Here is a 20,733-nt window from a genome sequence, read left to right as displayed (position 1 = left end):
TCGTCGATGCAGAACGGCCACGCCGCGGAGAGAAGTTCAGCGGTTGCCGGCGCGTCCTCCTCCCTGGCGTGGGGAGGGTCGAGTCAACATGCTTGGTCGCCGCAGTGAGGAAGTCGCCGAGCGTCCAGGGCACCGGAGGCTGGGTGGTGGTCGGTGGCGGCGGCGGTCGTGGCCTTGTTCTACGCATGGTGATCGGCGGAGAGGCGAAGCGGCTTGCATGCTCTTGACGCTGGGCCTGCGGAGATGCTGCCGGGGCAGCGGAGGCGGGCCGCTGAAGGATGGTGATGGGCTGTGTCTCATGGGCCGTGGAGTTGGCCTCATCAGCAGAAGCATCCAGAAGCGGGGCCAGGTTAGGGGCGGGAAGAGCAGCAGCAGTTTGAAATGGCGCTTCAGTGCAGTGCGAGGCTGGCTCGAAAGGCGTTGGCCGGTCTCCAGAACCCTCCAAACCTGCAGCGGAGGGGAGGTCCAAGCTAGCACCAGCCTGTCCCGACATGGGGTCCGCCGCAGAGGCCGTGGCAGTTTGGCATGGCATGGAATCGGCAACTTCGCTTTCCAAAAGCATCTGAGAAGGGAGGGTTGATACGTGCAGTCGACACACGTCCGTTGGGAACCCCAAGAGGAAGGTGTGATGCAGACAGTAGCAAGTTTTCCCTCAGAAAGAAACCAAGGTTTATCGAACCAGGAGGAGCCAAGAAGCACGTTGAAAGTTGATGGCGGCGGGATGTAGTGCGGCGCAACACCAGGGATTCCGGCGCCAACGTGGAACCCGCACAACACAACCAAAGTACTTTGCCCCAACGAAACGAGTGAGGTTGTCAATCTCACCGGCTTGCTGTAACAAAGGATTAACCGTATTGTGTGGAAGATGATTGTTTGCGTAAAAACAGAGAAACAAGTATTGCAGTAGATTGTATGCGATGTAAAGAATAGGACCGGGGTCCACAGTTCACTAGAGGTGTCTCTCCCATAAGATAAAAGCATGTTGGGTGAACAAATTACAGTCGGGCAATTGACAAATAGAGAGGGCATAACAATGCACATACATGATATGATAAATATAGTGAGATTTAATTGGGCATTACGACAAAGTACATAGACCGCTATCCAACATGCATCTATGCCTTAAAATTCCACCTTCGAGTTATCATCCGAACCCCTTCCGATATTAAGTTGCAAAACAACGTGACAATTGCATTAAGTATGGTGCGTAATGTAATCAATAACTACATCCTTAGACATAGCATCAATGTTTTATCCCTAGTGGCAACAAGACATCCACAACCTTAGAACTTTCTATCACTCGTCCCGCATTCAATGGAGGCATGAACCCACTATCGAGCATAAATACTCCCTCTTGGAGTTAAGAGCAAAAACTTGGCCAGAGCCTCTACTAATAACGGAGAGCATGCAAGATCATAAACAACACATAGGTAATAACTTGATAATTAACATAACATAGTATTCTCCATCCATCGGATCCCGACAAACACAACATATAGCATTACAGATAGATGATCTTGATCATGTTAGGCAGCTCACAAGATCCAACAATGAAGCACAATGAGGAGAAGACAACCATCTAGCTACCGCTATGGACCCATAGTCCAGGGGTGAACTACTCACTCATCACTCCGGGAGGCGACCATGGCGGTGAAGAGTCCTCCGGGAGATGAATCCCCTCTCCGGCAGGGTGTCGGAGGTGATCTCCGAATCCCCCGAGATGGGATTGGCGGCGGCGTCTCGCATAGGTTTTCCGTATCGTGGCTCTCGGCATCGGGGGTTTCGCGACGGAGGCTATTTGTAGGCGGAAGGGCGGGTAAGAGGCGGCACGAGGGGCCCGGACGACAAGCCGGCGCAGCCGTGGCTCTGGGCCGCGCCGCTCGGTGTCCGGCCACCTCGTGGCCCCACTTCGACTCTCCTTCGGTCTTCTCGGAAGCTTCGTGGCAAAATAGGACCCCGGGCGTTGATTTCGTCCAATTCCGAGAATATTTATTTACTAGGATTTCGAAACCAAAAACAGCAGAAAACAGCAACTGGCTCTTCGGCATCTTGTTAATAGGTTAGTGCCGGAAAATGCATAAATACAACATATAATGTGTATAAAACATGTAGATATCATCAATAATGTGGCATGGAACATAAGAAATTATCGATACGTCGGAGACGTATCAGCATCCCCAAGCTTAGTTCTCGCTTCGTCCCGAGCGGTGTAAACGATAACAAAGATAATTTCTGGAGTGACATGCCATCATAAACTTGATCATACTACTGTAAACATATGTAATGAATGCAGCGATCAAAACAATGGTAATGACATGAGTAAACAATCGAATCATAAAGCAAAGACTTTTCATGAATAGCACTTAAAGACAAGCATCAATAAGTCTTGCATAAGAGTTAACTCATAAAGCAATAAATCAAAGTAAAGGTATTGAAGCAACACAAAGGAAGATTAAGTTTCAGTGGTTGCTTTCAACTTGTAACATGTATATCTCATGGATAATTGTCAACATAGAGTAATATAACAAGTACAATATGCAAGTATGTAGGAATCAATGCACAATTCACACAAGTGTTTGCTTCTTGAGGTGGAGAGAGATAGGTGAACTGACTCAACATAAAAGTAAAAAGAATGGTCCTTCAAAGAGGAAAGCATCGATTGCTATATTTGTGTTAGAGCTTTTATTTTGAAAACATGAAACAATTTTGTCAACGGTAGTAACAAAGCATATGAGTTATGTAAATTATATCTTACAAGTTGCAAGCCTCATGCATAGTATACTAATAGTGCCCGCACCTTGTCCTAATTAGCTTGGACTACTTGGATCATCGCAATACACATGTTTTAACCAAGTGTCACAAAGGGTACCTCCATGCCGCCTGTACAAAGGTCTAAGGAGAAAGCTCGCATTTTGGATTTCTCGCTTTTGATTATTCTCAACTTAGACATCCATACCGGGACAACATGGACAACAGGATAATGGACTCCTCTTTAATGCATAAGCATGTGGCAACAATTAGTGTTCTCATATGAGATTGAGGATATATGTCCAAAACTGAAACTTCCACCATGATTCATGGCTTTAGTTAGCGGCCCAATGTTCTTCTCTAACAATATGTATGCTCCAACCATTAAGGTGGTAGATCTCTCTTACTTCAGACAAGACGGACATGCATAGCAACTCACATGATATTCAACAAAGAGTAGTTGATGGCGTCCCCAGGAACATGGTTATCAACAAGCAACTTAATAAGAGATAAAGTGCATAAGTACATATTCAATACCACAATAGTTTTTAAGCTATTTGTCCCATGAGCTATATATTGTAAAGGCGAATGATGGAGATTTAAAGGTAGCACTCAAGCAATTTACTTTGGAATGGCGGAGAAATACCATGTAGTAGGTAGGTATGGTGGACACAAATGGCATAGTGGTTGGCTTAAGGATTTTGGATGCATGAGAAGTATTCCTCTCGATACAAGGTTTAGGCTAGCAAGGTTTATTTGAAACAAACACAAGGATGAACGGTGCAGCAAAACTCACATAAAAGACATATTGTAAACATTATAAGACTCTACACCGTCTTCCTTGTTGTTCAAAACTCAAAACTAGATATTATCTAGACTTTCGAGAGACCAAATATGCAAACCAAATTAGCAAGCTCTATGTGTTTCTTCATTAATGGGTGCAAAGTATATGATGCAAGAGCTTAAACATGAGCACAACAATTGCCAAGTATCACATTATTCAAGACATTTTAGAATTACTACATGCAGCATTTCCCGATTCCAACCATATAACAATTTAACGAAGAAGATTCAACCTTCGCCATGAATACTATGAGTAAAGCCTAAGGACATATTTGTCCATATGCAACAGCGGAGCGTGTCTCTCTCCCACACAATGAATGCTAGGATCCATTTTATTCAAACAAAACAAAAACAAAAACAAACCGACGCTCCAAGCAAAGCACATAAGATGTGACGGAATAAAAATATAGTTTCAGGGGAGGAACTCGATAATGTTGTCGATGAAGAAGGGGATGCCTTGGGCATCCCCAAGCTTAGACGCTTGAGTCTTCTTAGAATATGCAGGGGTGAACCACCGGGGCATCCCCAAGCTTAGAGCTTTCACTCTCCTTGATCATATTGCATCATACTCCTCTCTTGATCCTTGAAAACTTCCTCCACACCAAACTCGAAACAACTCATTAGAGGGTTAGTGGACAATAAAAATTAACATGTTCAGAGGTGACACAATCATTCTTAACACTTCCGGACATTGCATAAAGCTACTGGACATTAATGGATCAAAGAAATTCATCCAACATAGCAAAAGAGGCAATGCGAAATAAAAGGCAGAATCCGTCAAAACAGAACAGTCCGTAAAGATGGATTTTATTGAGGCACCAGACTTGCTCAAATGAAAATGCCCAAATTGAATAAAAGTTGCGTACATATCTGAGGATCACGCACGTAAATTGGCTAAATTTTCTGAGCTACCTACAGGGAGGCAGGTCGAAATTCGTGACAGCAAAGAAATCTGAAACTGCGCAGTAATCCAAATCTAGTATGAACTTTACTATCAAAGACTTTGCTTGGCACAACAAAACATAAAACTAAGATAAGGAGAGGTTGCTACAGTAGTAAACAACTTCCAAGACTCAAATATAAAACAAAAATACTGTAGTAAAAACATGGGTTGTCTCCCATAAACGCTTTCTTTAACGCCTTTCAGCCTAGGCGCGAAAGTGTATATCAAGTAACATCAAGAGACGAAGCATCAACATCATAATTTGTTCTAATAATAGAATCAAAAGGTAACTTCATTCTTTTTCTAGGGAAGTGTTCCATACCTTTCTTGAGAGGAAATTGATATTTAATATTACCTTCCTTCATATCAATAGTAGCACCAACGGTTCGAAGAAAAGGTCTTCCCAATATAATGGGGCAAGATGCATTGCATTCAATATCCAAGACAACAAAATCAACGGGGAAAAGGTTATTGTTAACCATAATATGAACATTATCAACTCTCCCCAAAGGTTTCTTTTTAGCATTATCAGCGAGATTAACATCCATATAACAATTTTTCAATGGTGGCAAGTCAAGCAAATCATAGACTTCCTTAGGCATAACAGAAATACTTGCACCAAGATCACATAAAGCATTACAATCAAAATCATTGACCCTCATTTTAATGATGGGCTCCCAACCATCTTCTAGCTTTCTAGGAATAGAAGTTTCAAGTTTTAGTTTCTCTTCTCTAGCTTTTATGAGAGCATTTGTAATATGTTTTGTGAAAGCCAAGTTTACAGCGCTAGCATTGGGACTCTTAGCAAGTTTTTGTAAGAACTTTATAACTTCAGAGATGTGGCAATCATCAAAATCTAAATAATTATGAGCTACAGCAATGGGATCATTGTCCCCAAGGTTGGAAAAAATTTCAGCAGTTTTATCACAGGCAATTTCAGCAGTTTTAGCAGTTTCGGGTAATTTTGCGCGCTTTGCACTAGGAGTAGAAACATTGCCCACACCAATTATTTTACCATTGATAGTAGGAGGTGCAGCAACATGTGGAGCATTAGCATTGCTAGTGGTGGTGATAGTCCAAACTTTAGCTACATTTTTCTCTTTAGCTAGTTTTTCATTTTCTTCTCTATCCCACCTAGCACGCAGTTCAGCCATTAATCTTATATTCTCATTAATTCTAACTTGAATGGCATTTGCTGTAGTAACAATTTTATTTTCAATATCCCTATTAGGAATAACTTTCGATTTCAAAAGATCAACATCAGAGGCAAGACTATCAACCTTAGAAGCGAGAATATCAATTTTATTGAGCTTTTCCTCAACAGATTTATTAAAGGCAGTTTGTGTACTAATAAATTCTTTAAGCATAGCTTCAAGTCCAGGGGGTGTGTTCCTATTATTATTATAAGAATTCTCATAAGAATTAGCATAACCGTTACCATTATTATAAGGATATGGCCTATAGTTATTACTAGAATTGTTCCGATAAGCATTGTTGTTGAAATTATTATTTTTAATGAAGTTTACATCAACATGTTCTTCTTGAGCAACCAATGAAGCTAACGGAACATTATTAGGATCAACATTAGTCCTATCATTCACAAGCATAGACATAATAGCATCAATCTTATCATTCAAGGAAGAGGATTCTTCAACTGAATTTACCTTCTTACCTTGTGGAGCTCTCTCCGTGTGCCATTCAGAGTAATTAATCATCATATTATCAAGGAGCTTTGTTGCTTCACCAAGAGTGATGGACATAAAGGTACCTCCAGCAGCTGAATCCAATAGGTTCCGCGAAGAAAAGTTCGATCCCGCATAGAAGGTTTGGATGATCATCCAAGTAGTCAGTCCATGGGTTGGGCAATTCTTTACCAAAGATTTCATTCTCTCCCATGCTTGAGCAACATGTTAATTATCTAATTGTTTAAAATTCATTATGCTACTTCTCAAAGATATAATTTTAGCAGGGGAATAATATCTACCAATAAAAGCATCCTTGCATTTAGTCCATGAATCAATACTATTCTTAGGCAGAGATAGCAACCAATCTTTAGCTCTTCCTCTAGATGAGAAAGGAAACAATTTCAATTTAATAATATCACCATCTACATCCTTATACTTTTGCATTTCACATAGTTCAACAAAATTATTAAGATGGGCAGCAACGATCATCGAACTAACACCGGAAAATTGCTCTCGCATAACAAGATTTAGTAAAGCGGGTTTAATTTCAAAGAATTCTGCTGTAGTAGCGAGTGGAGCAATAGGTGTGCATAAGAAATCATTATTATTTGTGGTTGTGAAGTCACACAACTTAGTATTTTCAGGAGTGACCATTTTAGCAATAGTAAATAAAGCAAACTAGATAAAGTAAATGCAAGTAAACTAATTTTTTTTTGTGTTTTTGATATAGAGTGCAAGACAGTAAATAAAGTAAAGCTAGCAACTAATTTTTTTGTGTTTTGACATAATGCAGCAAACAAAGTAGTAAATAAAATAAAGCAAGACAAAAACAAAGTAAAGAGATTGGGAAGTGGAGACTCCCCTTGCAGCGTGTCTTAATCTCCCCGGCAACGGCGCCGAAAAACGAGTCTTGATGCGTGCGGTCGACACACGTCCGTTGGGAACCCCAAGAGGAAGGTGTGATGCGGAGCGATAGCAAGTTTTCCCTCGTAAAGAAACCAAGGTTTATCGAACCGGGAGGAGCCAAGAAGCACGTTGAAGGTTGATGGCGGCGGGATGTAGTGCGGCGCAACACCGGAGATTCCGGCACCAACGTGGAACCCGCACAACACAACCAAAGTACTTTGCCCCAACGAAACAGTGAGGTTGTCAATCTCACCGAGCTTGTTGTAACAAAGGATTAACCGTATTGTGTGGAAGATGATTGTTTGCGAGAAAACGAGTAAAACAAGTATTGCGAGTAGATTGTATGCGATGTAAAGAATAGGACCGGGGTCCACAGTTCACTAGAGGTGTCTCTCCCATAAGATAAAAGCATGTTGGGTGAACAAATTACAGTCGGGCAATTGACAAATAGAGAGGGCATAACAATGCACATACATGATATGATAAATATAGTGAGATTTAATTGGGAATTACGACAAAGTACATAGACCGCTATCCAGCATGCATCTATGCCTAAAAAGTCCACCTTCAGGTTATCATCCGAACCCCTTCCAGTATTAAGTTGCAAAACAACAGACAATTGCATTAAGTATGGTGCGTAATGTAATCAATAACTACATCCTTAGACATAGCATCAATGTTTTATCCCTAGTGGCAACGAGCACATCCACAACCTTAGAACTTTTACGTCACTGTCCCGGATTCAATGGAGGCATGAACCCACTATCGAGCATAAATACTCCCTCTTGGAGTTAAGAGCAAAAACTTGGCCGAGCCTCTACTAATAACGGAGAGCATGCAAGATCATAAACAACACATAGGTAATAACTTGATAATTAACATAACATAGTATTCTCCATCCATCGGATCCCAGACAAACACAACATATAGCATTACGGATAGATGATCTTGATCATGTTAGGCAGCTCACAAGATCCAACAATGAAGCACAATGAGGAGAAGACAACCATCTAGCTACTTGCTATGGACCCATAGTCCAGGGGTGAACTACTCACTCATCACTCCGGAGGCGACCATGGCGGTGAAGAGTCCTCCGGGAGATGAATCCCTCTCCGGCAGGGTGCCGGGAGGTGATCTCCGAGAATCCCCCGAGATGGGATTGGCGGCGGCGGCGTCTCGGCGAGGTTTTCCGTATCGTGGCTCTCGATGCGGGGGTTTCGCGACGGAGGCTATTTGTAGGCGGAAGGGCGAGGTAAAGAGGCGGCACGAGGGGCCCGGACGATAGGCCGGCGCGGCCGGGGCCTGGGCCGCGCCGCCCTAGTGTCCGGCCACCTCGTGGCCCCACTTCGACTCTCCTTCGGTCTTCCGGAAGCTTCGTGGCAAAATAGGACCACAGGCGTTGATTTCGTCCAATTCGAGAATATTTCTTTACTAGGATTTCTCGAAACCAAAAACAGCGAGAACAACGACAGCAGCTCTTCGGCATCTTGTTAATAGGTTAGTGCCGGAAAATGCATAAATACAACATATAATGTGTATAAAACATGTAGATATCATCAATAATGTGGCATGGAACATAAGAAATTATCGATACGTCGGAGACGTATCAAGGGTGCACCGATCCCCATTGTCGCATTTGTCGGGCGTGGCAGAAGAGGCCCCAGCGTCGTCCTCACCCGTGCTACACGCCGAGGGGGCCAGGCTATCGGCGGGCCCCGGTGGATGCGGAGAGGGGGGCTCAGCGAATGGCGCAGCGCCAGCTGCCGCGGCTGCGTGTGCAACGGTCTGCGGCTCTGATCCTGTCGGCACGGGGAGCGATGGCGTGGCAGCCTTGGGCCTGTACTCCATCCTTGCAGGGGAGCTTTGACGAGCTTTGCCCTTACCCTTTTTGGCAAAGCGACGAGGACAGCGGGCCCCACATTGAGCAGGCCAAGGGCCCACCGCTCTCAGCTGCAGCGGCGGCGCCGCCGCACGGCACCAGGTGGCGTCGACGCCAACTCCGTCAGCCCGAGCGGCGCGCGGAGCAGTCCAGCCAATGGAGTCAATGGCCATGCCGTCGGCGCGACCATCAGGAGCTCCTTCTGTCCGGCGGCGCTTCTGTCCGCGGCGGCGGGAGCGGCCGTGGCCAGCGCCCTGGCCGGCGTTGCCCGGGTTACCATTGCCGTTGCCCGGCGCATCATCGTGGTCACCGGCCTGCGGAAGGCGCGTGCCGCCGTTTGTGCCGGCCCTGGTGGGCACGACGCGGATGTCGATGGAGTAGGTCAGCGTCCTGAGAGTGGGTGGCGCGGACGGGACGTGCGACGGGACGATCTCAACGATCTCCAAGACGGCTTGGGCGCGAATGGCGGACGGGTTGTTCGTGCGCGCCGTGGCGCGGAAGATGGCCATGTCGGTACGGGATCTTGTCGCCGGGTGCAGCCGCTCGATCCAGCAGTCCGAGCCGAGGATGTGCTCCGCCGTGGATTTTATTTTCTGGGACTTTTGGTGTTGAAGATGGAAAAAAAATAAACGGAAACTTTTGGAGTTGAAGAAACGGGGAGCAACTTCAGATGAGGGAACGCATCATTTGTCGTTTGACTTTGCCGAGTTTTAACATATGTCTGTTATGCCAAAGTGGCAAGTGCCAATGGGACAAATTTTTAATTCAAACTATCGACGGTTTGGCATACACGCTTTTGCTAGCTGGCCACTCAGTTCACCCCATCTTCACAGATTTGGAAAATCTTGACAGGCACAACGGAGGCGTGTGAATGGAATTGTATTGTTTCGTATCAACAGCACAACGTGGTGGTGGCCCAGTTGGCTAACACGTTTGGTTCCTGAGGTGTAGGTCTAGAGTTCGAGCCTTCTCTCATCCTCAGAACCAGAGTGACCTTGTAGTGATGAAACGCTCTTTGACAACTTGGGTCGTCACAGCTTCACCTAAATCATGAGGTGAAAACGAGCATATCTGAACTTGGCTCTCTTCTTTTTATTAACTAAGCTTCTGTGCCATGTGTGCTTTATCAATTCATAAAGTCGAGCCAGTATAAGATGTGGTGCCTCTTTTTTGCTAGAGCGGCAGTGTTGTGGTGTAGCTGACCTTGTAGTGATGAAACGCTCTTTGACAACTTGGGTCGTCACAGCTTCACCTAAATCATGAGGTGAAAACGAGCATATCTGAACTTGTGTATAAGATGTGGTGCCACTTTTTTGCTAGAGCGGCAGTGTTGTGGTGTAGCTGATGTTACCATCTTGTTATCACAGTGTATGGGAAGTTAGCAAAATTGTTCTTAAACGCAATAGTCCGTTTCTCCTAACTGAGCAAAATGGTTTCGTTAATCCCACTAGATAAACTTATCTTCTGAAAATATTTTGAGAATTGCTTGGATTTGAGCTTAGTGATTACTTGGCCCTCACTTCTCTGAACTGTATTTGGTGCCACGGAAGCTTAACCATTTCGTTTATATGGTATAGTTCAATCTGTTCCCTGCTGATGTGATGTTTAGTGTGCCAATATTTTGGGTGCCACAGAATCTGAACCTTTTCGTTTACATGGTTCAGTTCAATCTGTTCCCTGCTCATATGCTGTTCAGTGTGGCAATATTTTGGTATCATCAGCCAGGTTGGTATTTCTAACTTCTATGTTCGAGCTTCGTAGTTCTGGAGCTCACTCTTTGTTTTCTGTACAGAATTTTCCCCACTTTAGACTGCAATGTCCTCTTTGTTTACTCATCCACACAACATGACCATCGTGCTAGAGATGAGAGGCATTCAAATTGCAGTCTACAAAAGGGAATCGAAACAAAAGCACATGTTTATTACGGTGCCTGGATATTTACCCAGACCTGGGTGGATCCTGCACGTGTTCGGCCCCATCTTCACATTGTCTACTCCATTCTTGACGACGACGACGACTCCAGCGGCGTCACGCTTGGAATGGCACCACACCACCACCATATTCTTCTTGTTCATCTGCCTGCCTGATCCGTGAAACCTTTGCATAATTACCATCAATGTATCACACACGAAAGAACGCTGAGTTATCGATTACGGTTTATGAATCACTGAAGTAAAACTGAAATGTCAGCAGTTAGCCATGTCGGTGTTATCCCCACAAAAGAAAACAAAAACTATGCCAGTGTTAGATTGTTGCAGTTGGCAAAGCATTAACTGGTCAGGGTGTTTGTTTAACTGAATGGGAAGAAGCAAACACCATTTTCATACTTTCAGAGATTTGGAAAATCTTAACAGCCACAACAGAGGCTCATCAATGAAGTTGCATAGTTAATATTGATATTTGTATGGATTGCTTCTATTTGGAAAAATAATATTGTTTCGTTCCAATAGCATGACTGGGTGGTAGTGCTGTTGAGCGCGCCCCTTCTTGGGTTATGTGACTTTCTAAAGTGATTTTGTTTGAAAAAACTAGCATCTTAACCATGTTTGCCTAGGCTGCCAGAAGTTTCTCGGTCTGCCACTATATGCATGCTTTGGATATGTACATGGTATTGCGAAGTAAGTGTTTTGGTGTCTTTTCTCAGCACTTATTGTCTTGAAGCCTTATATATGGCATGAATGGATTTTCTGTAATTTTGTGAATAGTTTGATCAGATATACCTTAAAAGGAAGATACTAGGTAGAATGGTAGGTTGGATTTTGAGCTTTTCTTGATAATGCCTCAAGAAGTTGCTTGAAATAACAGTAGCAATGAAAGGTACTAGGTAGTATGGTATACTGAGTGTTGCATTATATTTTGAAAAGTTTTTTATAATGCCATCACAGCTATACCGGGCACGATTGCTTCTTGAGTTCTGGTTACATGTCTGAGTGTGAGAATAAGTATAGAATAGACCTGCCTGGCAAGCGAGAGAAACTGAGTAGTACAGCCTAGCAAATCAGATACCTTAAGATGGTGACTGTGTTTACGGAAAAAATATTCTCTTTGCATATGTAGTGTCATTATATTTTTCTGCATCTGTTTCTGTGAAATAAGTTGCTTATTATAACAGTGACAGTAAAAATGCAGGAAGCATAGTTAGGCTGAAGGTGAATGCTTTGCCTGAATCAAGATGTTGCTGAAAATACTTTGCTCTGTTGCAGGTGAAAAGCCAGCAAAGAAGGAAGAGCGGTGCATTTTGGCTTGGGGGGAGTGGCACGGGATGGAGAAAGAAATATGTATGAGGATCTTGCATTTTAGCTTGGAAACCAGCTAACTAACCTGAATGGCCATTGACGTATTCGCTTTACTGTTATTCTCCTCTACTTTTGTTAAGACTGCAATGTTAACTGGTGTATTGAATGTGCGTCAAACCTAAAATAAATAAATAAAAGCTTGGGAAAAACAGTGGGCGGAATCGTTTTGTTTGGCGTATCGTTGCCTATGTCCAGCGTTGTCCTTGACAATCACCTCAGGTGGTTTGTCCTCACTAGATGTTCATCTGCTCAATCAAAAAGATGCAAACCCAACAGAAGCAAACCCAGCAGTGGTTGCAATTGGCTGTTAATTTGAGCATACTATTAAGGAGGACAACTTATAAAGGGTGCAGATTGGTTGAAGGTAATTGGGATTCTGCTAGTACAATTCAATATGCTTCATAGGTTGCAGAAAGTTGCAAGTCTGAGGCAATTCAGGATTCAACAAGAAGAGGGTTGGCTGGGAGAATAGAGCTTACTCCTTTGTCGGGAGAGATCTGTTTCTGTTTTGATATGGAATTAGGAATTGTACCTAGGGGTTTGAGATCTGTATTGCTGGTAAGCACAACGGTTTATAGCAGTTCAGTAGTATCGTTTGTGTCATGCTGTCTTGGCCACACCTGTCTGGTTGCTTAGATTATTTGCCTGAGATAAATTCCTCCTTTGTGATGACGTTAGCTTAAGATACTATGATACAGCTTGTACTTCTCCCTGGGAACTGTATGTCTTCACAACTGCAAGTCTGCAACTCGCTGTATGCTCTTGTGATGTTAAACAAGGAACAGGGAACACAATAATCGAATGAAAACTGCAGCAGTAGAGGATATAGTGAGGGAACCTGCACGACAATGGTAATTGCCGTATCTCATGAAACAACTGGTGAACTAGAGATAACAAGGAGCTGTCGTTTGCAGTTGTCCTATGGTAAGTGGGGTAGAGCATCACAATATGCCTAGGGCTCTTCAGATAATCAGCATTGTACATCCTGCCGTGGTAGAAGGGTTGAGATGTCAAGTTGAATAGTGTCAAATAAAAAATCTAAGAACACCTAAAGTTGCCAAATAACAAATTCAAACACACATAAAGTTGTTTTTACAAGTTAAGAGCATGTAAGATGCTCAGTTAGAAAGAATTGCGCTAGTGGAATAATGATTGAACCGAGTCCGCAGACAGTTTTAACACTGATGAGGCAGATACAATCAACAGCATAATGATCTAAAGCACATGAGGACTGAAAACAAGCATCATAGTTCATAGAAACACAATTGACAGGTAGGCATTTCTGCATAAACAAAATGCCCAAATCAATTATCCAGCATCACTGAATCCATTATGTGATCTTCTCCCTTTTCTTAGATTATACAACACCACGATATGCATAGGGTCCTAGAGAGAATTGACTTCCTATACTATGTAGTAAAAGAGTTGGCATAGCAAGTTAAAGAGAGAATAGTGTCAGATAACACATTCAAACATGCCTAAAACTGTTTTCACCAGTTGTAAGCCTGTAAGATGCAATAACAGCAGTGAAACAAAGGAAAAAAAATATGATTGTAGCATGTTGAGTTAAAAAGCATGACACAATTGGCATACCAATCTAACTGAAACTGTGTTTAGGTACAGTTTTAATCCTGGTTGGCATAACAATCTAACTGAATCTGTGTTTATTCGCAAAATAAAAAAAAGATTGCAAGAAACAAAGTTCACCTTAGTTCAGATGGACAAAGAAATGGTCTAGAGCTAATTGAGGACTGAAAACAAGCATCATAGCTGTCAGAAACACAATTGACGAACAGACAATTCTTCATAAACAAAATGCGAAGGCACCAGATGACTATCCAACAACAATTATCCATTCAATCACTCATCATCCAGCCATATGCAACAGATTCCACTACAGACTGCATTCACGCAACCAATCGAAATCCTAACAGCTATAGGCACATGCCGACCCAGCAAAAGAGATCTCCCGAGCTCAGCCTCCAAAGCCGTAGAGGGTGCGTCCCTGGCGCTTGAGCGCGTAGACGACGTCCATGGCGGTGACGGTCTTGCGGCGGGCGTGCTCGGTGTAGGTGACGGCGTCGCGGATGACGTTCTCGAGGAAGATCTTGAGCACGCCGCGGGTCTCCTCGTAGATGAGGCCGGAGATGCGCTTCACGCCGCCACGGCGAGCCAGGCGCCGGATGGCCGGCTTGGTGATGCCCTGGATATTGTCGCGGAGCACCTTCCTGTGGCGCTTGGCGCCGCCCTTGCCAGGACCCTTGCCTCCCTTTCCACGGCCTGACATTGCTGCTGAGTTTGAGTTGTCTTTGGTGGAGGATTGGGGATTTAGAGCAATTCCAATAGTGTAGTCAACTGCTGGCTATAACAAGATGTCATATCATTTGTAGTCATCATATAGATAACATGTACAATAGTTAGCTATAAGAATGTAGTACTTTACTAATATATGACCCACCTTTCACTCTCACAAGGTGCCTAGGAGCACGTGCAAGAGCTGGCTATTGCATAGTAGCCCACCTCCCTTCTCTCTCCTCTTCTCTCTCCTCCAACTCATCTAAAATATATTATTTAATATCTTATAGTCAGCTGACTGGACTCTATTGTACTTGCTCTTAGGATGGTGTGAGGAAAGATGCTGGTGGTGGGGAATATTTTATAGCGGAAGGGACTGGGAGTTTGGGCGCGGAGGTGAAAAATTGGTGATCCGTGGGAGGCGAGAAGTGGAGCGTTGGATTCGAATGAGTGGTGGGGATTGCGCGTGGGTGGGAAGAAGCGGGGTTTGATCCGTGGGACTTCTAACGGGAAGATGTGATTGGCTCGTTTTTGGGAGGTCGCATTGGTGACGTGGAGGGGAGGCGAGAGGCGAGCCAATCGATGGCAGACGGAGTCCGGGCCAGCGAGCTCGTCGATGGCGATTGTGGGCTCCCAAGGTCAATTCTGTGGGGGAGACGAGCAAGGACGACGAGGCGGTGATGGAGGTGTTCTTAGATGCTCGCGGGGTAGTCCAGAACGGCGGCGAGGGCCGTCAGCCGTGGGGCTAGGGTTAGGGTTTCCTATTTGGCTGTGAAACAGAGAGAGGGGGAGGAAGAAGAGTGGCGTCTAGGGTTCCTCGTGGCGGCAGAGGAGCTCTTGTAGGCGACAACGAGGTCGGCGGTACGAATCGTGGCGCATCGAGCAAGGGGAGCTCGGCAGGGAGTTGCTTCCAGGAACGAAGGTAGGAGATGAACGCTGGTGTTGGGTTGGGTTTCTTCCTGGGCCTAATTGGGCTGGCCAGTTGAGCTTCTGCTAGAATGTTAGCTAGTGCTCATATGCGATAGAGAGGAGAGGGAGCAGAAGTAAATGGGCCAGGGAGATCCCAAAGGGAAAGGAGAATAAAATCCTTTTCATATATCTATTTAATTTCCAAACTCCAATTTACTGTTTTGAAATCTGTTTGAAAATACTTATGAAACTTTCAAATATCCATGGGGCTTTGTAACATATTACGAAATTTCCAATAATGTTGTTTGGTAAACATTTTGAAACATTTGAGGCCATTAGAAATAGAGGAAGATATGCCCATTAGGGTTTTCCCTTAATTTGGAAAATGCAAATTATACTTAGTACATTTATTTGATGATCATGAATGCACAAACAAATCCTAATTAGGGTTTGATAAATCAGGGATGTTATAGTGGTTCCACATCTCCTCAACGTAGATGTACTTCCATGAGAAAGGAACTACGATAAACATGTTGTGTATCGTCTTTGCTCGCTCCCCAGTTGTACTTCTACCTCTCTCCCTCGTTCTTTTACTTGTTGTTTCCATTTCCTTGTTTACATCACATCATATAGGATCACCTTTACTTTCAAAGTTGTCACCTTTAATTTCATGCTTCCGCATAAAAACTAAAAAACCTAAATATTTTTGTAGCGCGTATTCGCCCACTCTAGACGCTCACGCTGCCCTTTCAATGTTGAACTATGAAAGCGGTGAAGTAGTGGATATTCCTCGAGGTGTGTTTTTGATGCAATTCGAGACTACTGGCTCTCTATGCGGCGAATGGAGTCTCAAAATTATAGGCGCCTTCATGAAAAGTTGCTCCATTTCACCACAAAGTCGGTGCCATATGGTACGGGCGGACGGTACGGACGATCGTTGCTCGTGCTGCTTCTCGTTAACACTTCTAGACCCGTCTCTTCGACCCCAATTGACTTGTGAGTATAGGCAACTCATGATTCTTCCCTTTTTGATCCATATTTCGCCATAAAAATGTGATTGCATGTATCACACCATTTAAAACCAGGATTTGCACATCTTTGCAATAATTAGACATTAATAGCAAGGCTAGAGATACATTCCATCAATTTCTTGACTTAATATATGATTTAAACACATATAAAGATGGTTTTTTTTCACAACCATAAACATCCCCAATTTTAAACCTTGATCATCCTCGAGTAAGAAACATAAATCATAAGGAACTCAACGTTTAAACTTAAACAACGAGAAAGAAAGTTCACTTCCGTTTTGTAGTCTCGTGCCTCTATCACCTCTTTCATTTGAATAACATAGATGGAGTACGTGCAAGAATATCATACAAGCTTTGTTAGATCTAGATAATTAAAAAGTATATTGTATGAGCATGAATAACTAGACACGAAGCAAATATTCTAATTTCTCCAGTCAACTTTCAGCTTGTGAAGGAATAGTTGAAAGTTTCATATTAGCATAGTAAGTGTGAGAGATCGTGTTGAAAGAAGCATAACAATGGAGTGTCTCATTGGCACCCACATAAAATATATCAAGGCTATCCAATACTTCTCTACTCATTCATTTGCTTTCCAAGAACATCAACTTAGTAGTAACAAGAACATGCCAGAACATAGTTATTTTTATCGGACTTTATAGACTAGGAAGAGTTTTTTATATAACCATTCTTGATCAAGAAAGTGTTGCTTTAACTTTTGTTTGCTACGCATACCATGAGAGTGACACACTTTTCACCATTATAGCATTTCTTCTACGGATGTTATTCAACTCAATATCTGAAATCCAAGAGTTTCCTTTATGAGGATCGTTTGTAGGCCAACGGAGTTATGTCATACCATGAGTGTGACAACAGTGCAGACACGCATAAAATAATATCATATTTTGTTTAACATGTCAAATTTTTGCATGCTCTCAATTACCGCAAAGCATTCATTCCATTGAACAAAATCCTTTTAAGAGTACCATCATGTCTATCATTATATCTACGGGTTTGGGTATCTTCATGGCTAAACTCTCAAGACAATTGAACATCACACAAGTCATAATTGTAGACTTTTTCTTGTCATATTTTTTTGTCAATTTTGTTTCCAAAGCAAGACTCGGTTAACTATGAGAAGTAGAGTAATATCTTACACAGCTAATTATTCATACAAAAAAAGCTTTACTCTAACTCCCTTGGCTTACTCCCACTAGCATAATATCTTACATATACTACTATATAGTGTAAACATTTCAAACTTACAAAGTGGGAGAAACAAGACATACCTCTCTCAAGTGACTTCACAATTCTCTTAGATATGAGGTGTTCGAAACTCAAAGTAGACCACTCTCATTAATAATATTAAAGAAAGGAGGAAAATGGCAATCCAATTCTCACGAATAAAGATAAAAGGAAAAAATATTTTGTTTTTTTATGATAGGGTTTAACGGAAAGAAAGGATTGGCGAAAAACCAAGGTACTAAAAACAAACGAAAAACAACCAAAAAAAAGGAAAAAAAGGTAAGTGTTGGAACAAGTCCAACACGAGTGTTTTAAAGCTCACGTGGAGCTGTAGTACAACCTCATTATTACATAAACAAATTTATTAGGGAAGACATCCCCAAGCTTGAGCTATTGCAAGACCTCTTGATGCTCATTGTGGCGGTGGAGGAAAGCCCGCAGAGTTCCATTGGCTTCCCCAATGGTTGCACATGGACGAGAGGTTCATGGTGGAGTTTTGATGGTTGAAGGCGAGGTTGCTCATGTTATGAATGTTGCCTTCAAGCATGTATATTTCCTCATACGTGGTGTAGGGTTTTGGAGGATGCTTCTCCAGCTTAGGTCCTGCTTGTTCTTCTTCTGTTGTTGCTTCATCATCTTCTCCGGGTACCTCTTGTTGGGGTAGATTTGCTTCAACCTGTGCATCATAGTGGAAATGTCCGTCCTCAATAGAGAACAAAATGTTAGGTAAAGGAGCAACGATCAAGTGATCAACTCCAGGTATGACCAGAAAGTATCTACCCTGCCTCCTCTTACTCATGCCACAAGCATTAAGCGTAGCGAAACCAAGACGATGAACATCTACCAACGGTTGCAAGTTACCTATGTTAATATGGAGTGCTCTGGAAAGGACGACGATCACTCCTCCAAAACAAATGGGGCCATGGGTTTGATGAGACCGATACACCGAATAAAATGAGAGAAGAGCTCCCAAATTTAGCGTCAAATTTTAATCTGGGGCAACATCTTTTACGAGAATCATCACATCCTCATCATTAACTCTTTTAATTCACCATGAGCCTGCAGGGTGTTATCAATAACATAGTATAAATAGAGGACTGCGGGACATTTAGTTTGACTCACCTTAGGAATAGGATCATAGACTCTCATCCTATTGAACTAATTGTATTCGGAGGATCTATCATGAAACTATAATTGCGGATAGCGGTGATGTTGTTGACGAACCTGAAGCATTGACACCATTGGTCAAGAGACAAGTTATACTCAAGATTCATTTTTCAGAAGATGATGATGTCGGCTCCTGGACTGTTGTGTACCTCAAAGTGCTAAGAAACCCTAGTGTCAATCGATGATAAGTGGCGGCATCCTGAATCAAAAAGTGAAAAAAACCAACATTGTTGCAAATTAGATTAAAATCAAGGCGAAGGCCTAGTTGGTTGAGAGTGTAAGGATTTGATTTCCTAGTCCTTAAGACGGTTGAAATGGTTGACGTGGAAATCCTCGGTGAACTTTAGCAAGCCAAGTATCTCTAGATCTAGAGTTAGTAATAAGTTAGACGACGAGTTGTTCCTTGGGAGATTTATTTGCAGTTTTACCTCATTGTAAAGTAGGAGGTTGTGTTGATCTTCTGTAGAGAGTTTATGTGTACTTCTATAGACATGCCTTGGACTCGCATATGTTTCTGTTGTACCACTATGAGGGATGCAATACTAATTGAATGGTGTTTCATTGGTGTTATGTCAATGACTTGCGTACTACAACATGAAGTGGTATGCTAGGTCACCGCATCACTACCATCCAAAGCACCTGCATCTTGGTCATGGACTTGTCAGTTTCAACCATCTCGACATCTCTCGTGTCATGCCTCCATGTCCTCTTCTTCTTAACGGCGTAAGCCGATAAGGGCGCGAGTCCATAATTCTAGAAAGCATTCGGCTTGTCGTGGATGTCAAACCATTTGTTCCTCCATCCCTTGGATGGATTCGAGTGATGGGTGTATTTTTAAAGCATATTTACCTTCTTTTCATGGGTAGTAATATATTTTTGCTATTTTATGGCGCCAGCGCACACTTTTTATGCTTGTTCGACAAGATCCCAAATTATGAAGGTATTGATGAACGTATCATTTGGATCTATCATATTGGACATAAATATGATATTTTCAAGTGATGTAACTCATTTAAATGATTTTCCACGCACCTGGGTGAAAGGGCATCGCGAGAGGAGGCTTGATGACCCACAAGTATAGGGGTGTATCGTAGTACTTTCGATAAATAAGAGTGTCGAACCCAATGAACATGTTGCTCAAGCTTGGGAAAGAATGAAATCTTTGGTTAAAAATTGCCCAACCCATGGACTGACTACTTGGATGATCATCCAAACCTTCTATGCAGGACTAAATTTTTCTTCGCGGAATTTATTCGATTCAGCTGCTGGAGGTACCTTTATGTCCATCACTCTTGGTCAAGCAACAAAGCTCCTTGATAATATGATGGTTAATTACTCTGAATGGCACACGGAAAGAGCTCCACAAGGTAAGAAGGTAAATTCTGTTGAAGAATCCTCTTCCTTGAATGATAAGGTTGATGCTATTATGTCTATGCTTGTGAATGATAGGACTAATGTTGATCCTAATAATGTTCCGTTAGCTTCATTGGTTGCCCAAGAAGAACATGTTGATGTAAACTTCATTAAAAATAATAATTTCAACAACAATGCTTATCGGAACAATTCTAGTAATAACTATAGGCCATATCCTTATAATAATGGTAACGGTTATGCTAATTCTTATGGGAATTCTTACAACAATAATAGGAATACACCCCCTGGACTTGAAGCTATGCTTAAAGAATTTATTAGTACACAAACTGCCTTTAACAAATCGTTGAGGAAAAGCTCAATAAAATTGATATTCTTGCTTCTAAGGTTGGTAGTCTTGCCTCCGATGTTGATCTTT

General features: G+C 42.7%; 1 protein-coding gene across 1 annotated transcript; it reads right to left on the bottom strand.

Moving 5' to 3' along the window:
* Positions 1–14,275: 14,275 nt before the first annotated feature.
* LOC124691943 (histone H4-like) lies at positions 14,276–14,587 on the bottom strand. The gene has a single exon (XM_047225232.1). The coding sequence runs from the start codon at positions 14,585–14,587 to the stop codon at positions 14,276–14,278; it is 312 nt and encodes a 103-aa protein (XP_047081188.1).
* Between the last annotated feature and the right edge of the window lie 6,146 nt (positions 14,588–20,733).

The sequence above is a fragment of the Lolium rigidum genome, chromosome 2 (assembly GCF_022539505.1).
Source record: "Lolium rigidum isolate FL_2022 chromosome 2, APGP_CSIRO_Lrig_0.1, whole genome shotgun sequence".
NCBI classification, from domain to species: domain Eukaryota; kingdom Viridiplantae; phylum Streptophyta; class Magnoliopsida; order Poales; family Poaceae; genus Lolium; species Lolium rigidum.
Note: the sequence above shows the minus strand (reverse complement) of the source record. Positions and strands in the feature narration are given on the sequence as shown.

Excerpts from the sequence above, each read along its gene's own strand:
- LOC124691943 (XM_047225232.1), bottom strand. The coding sequence starts at position 14,587 with ATGTCAGGCCGTGGAAAGGGAGGCAAGGGTCCTGGCAAGGGCGGCGCC.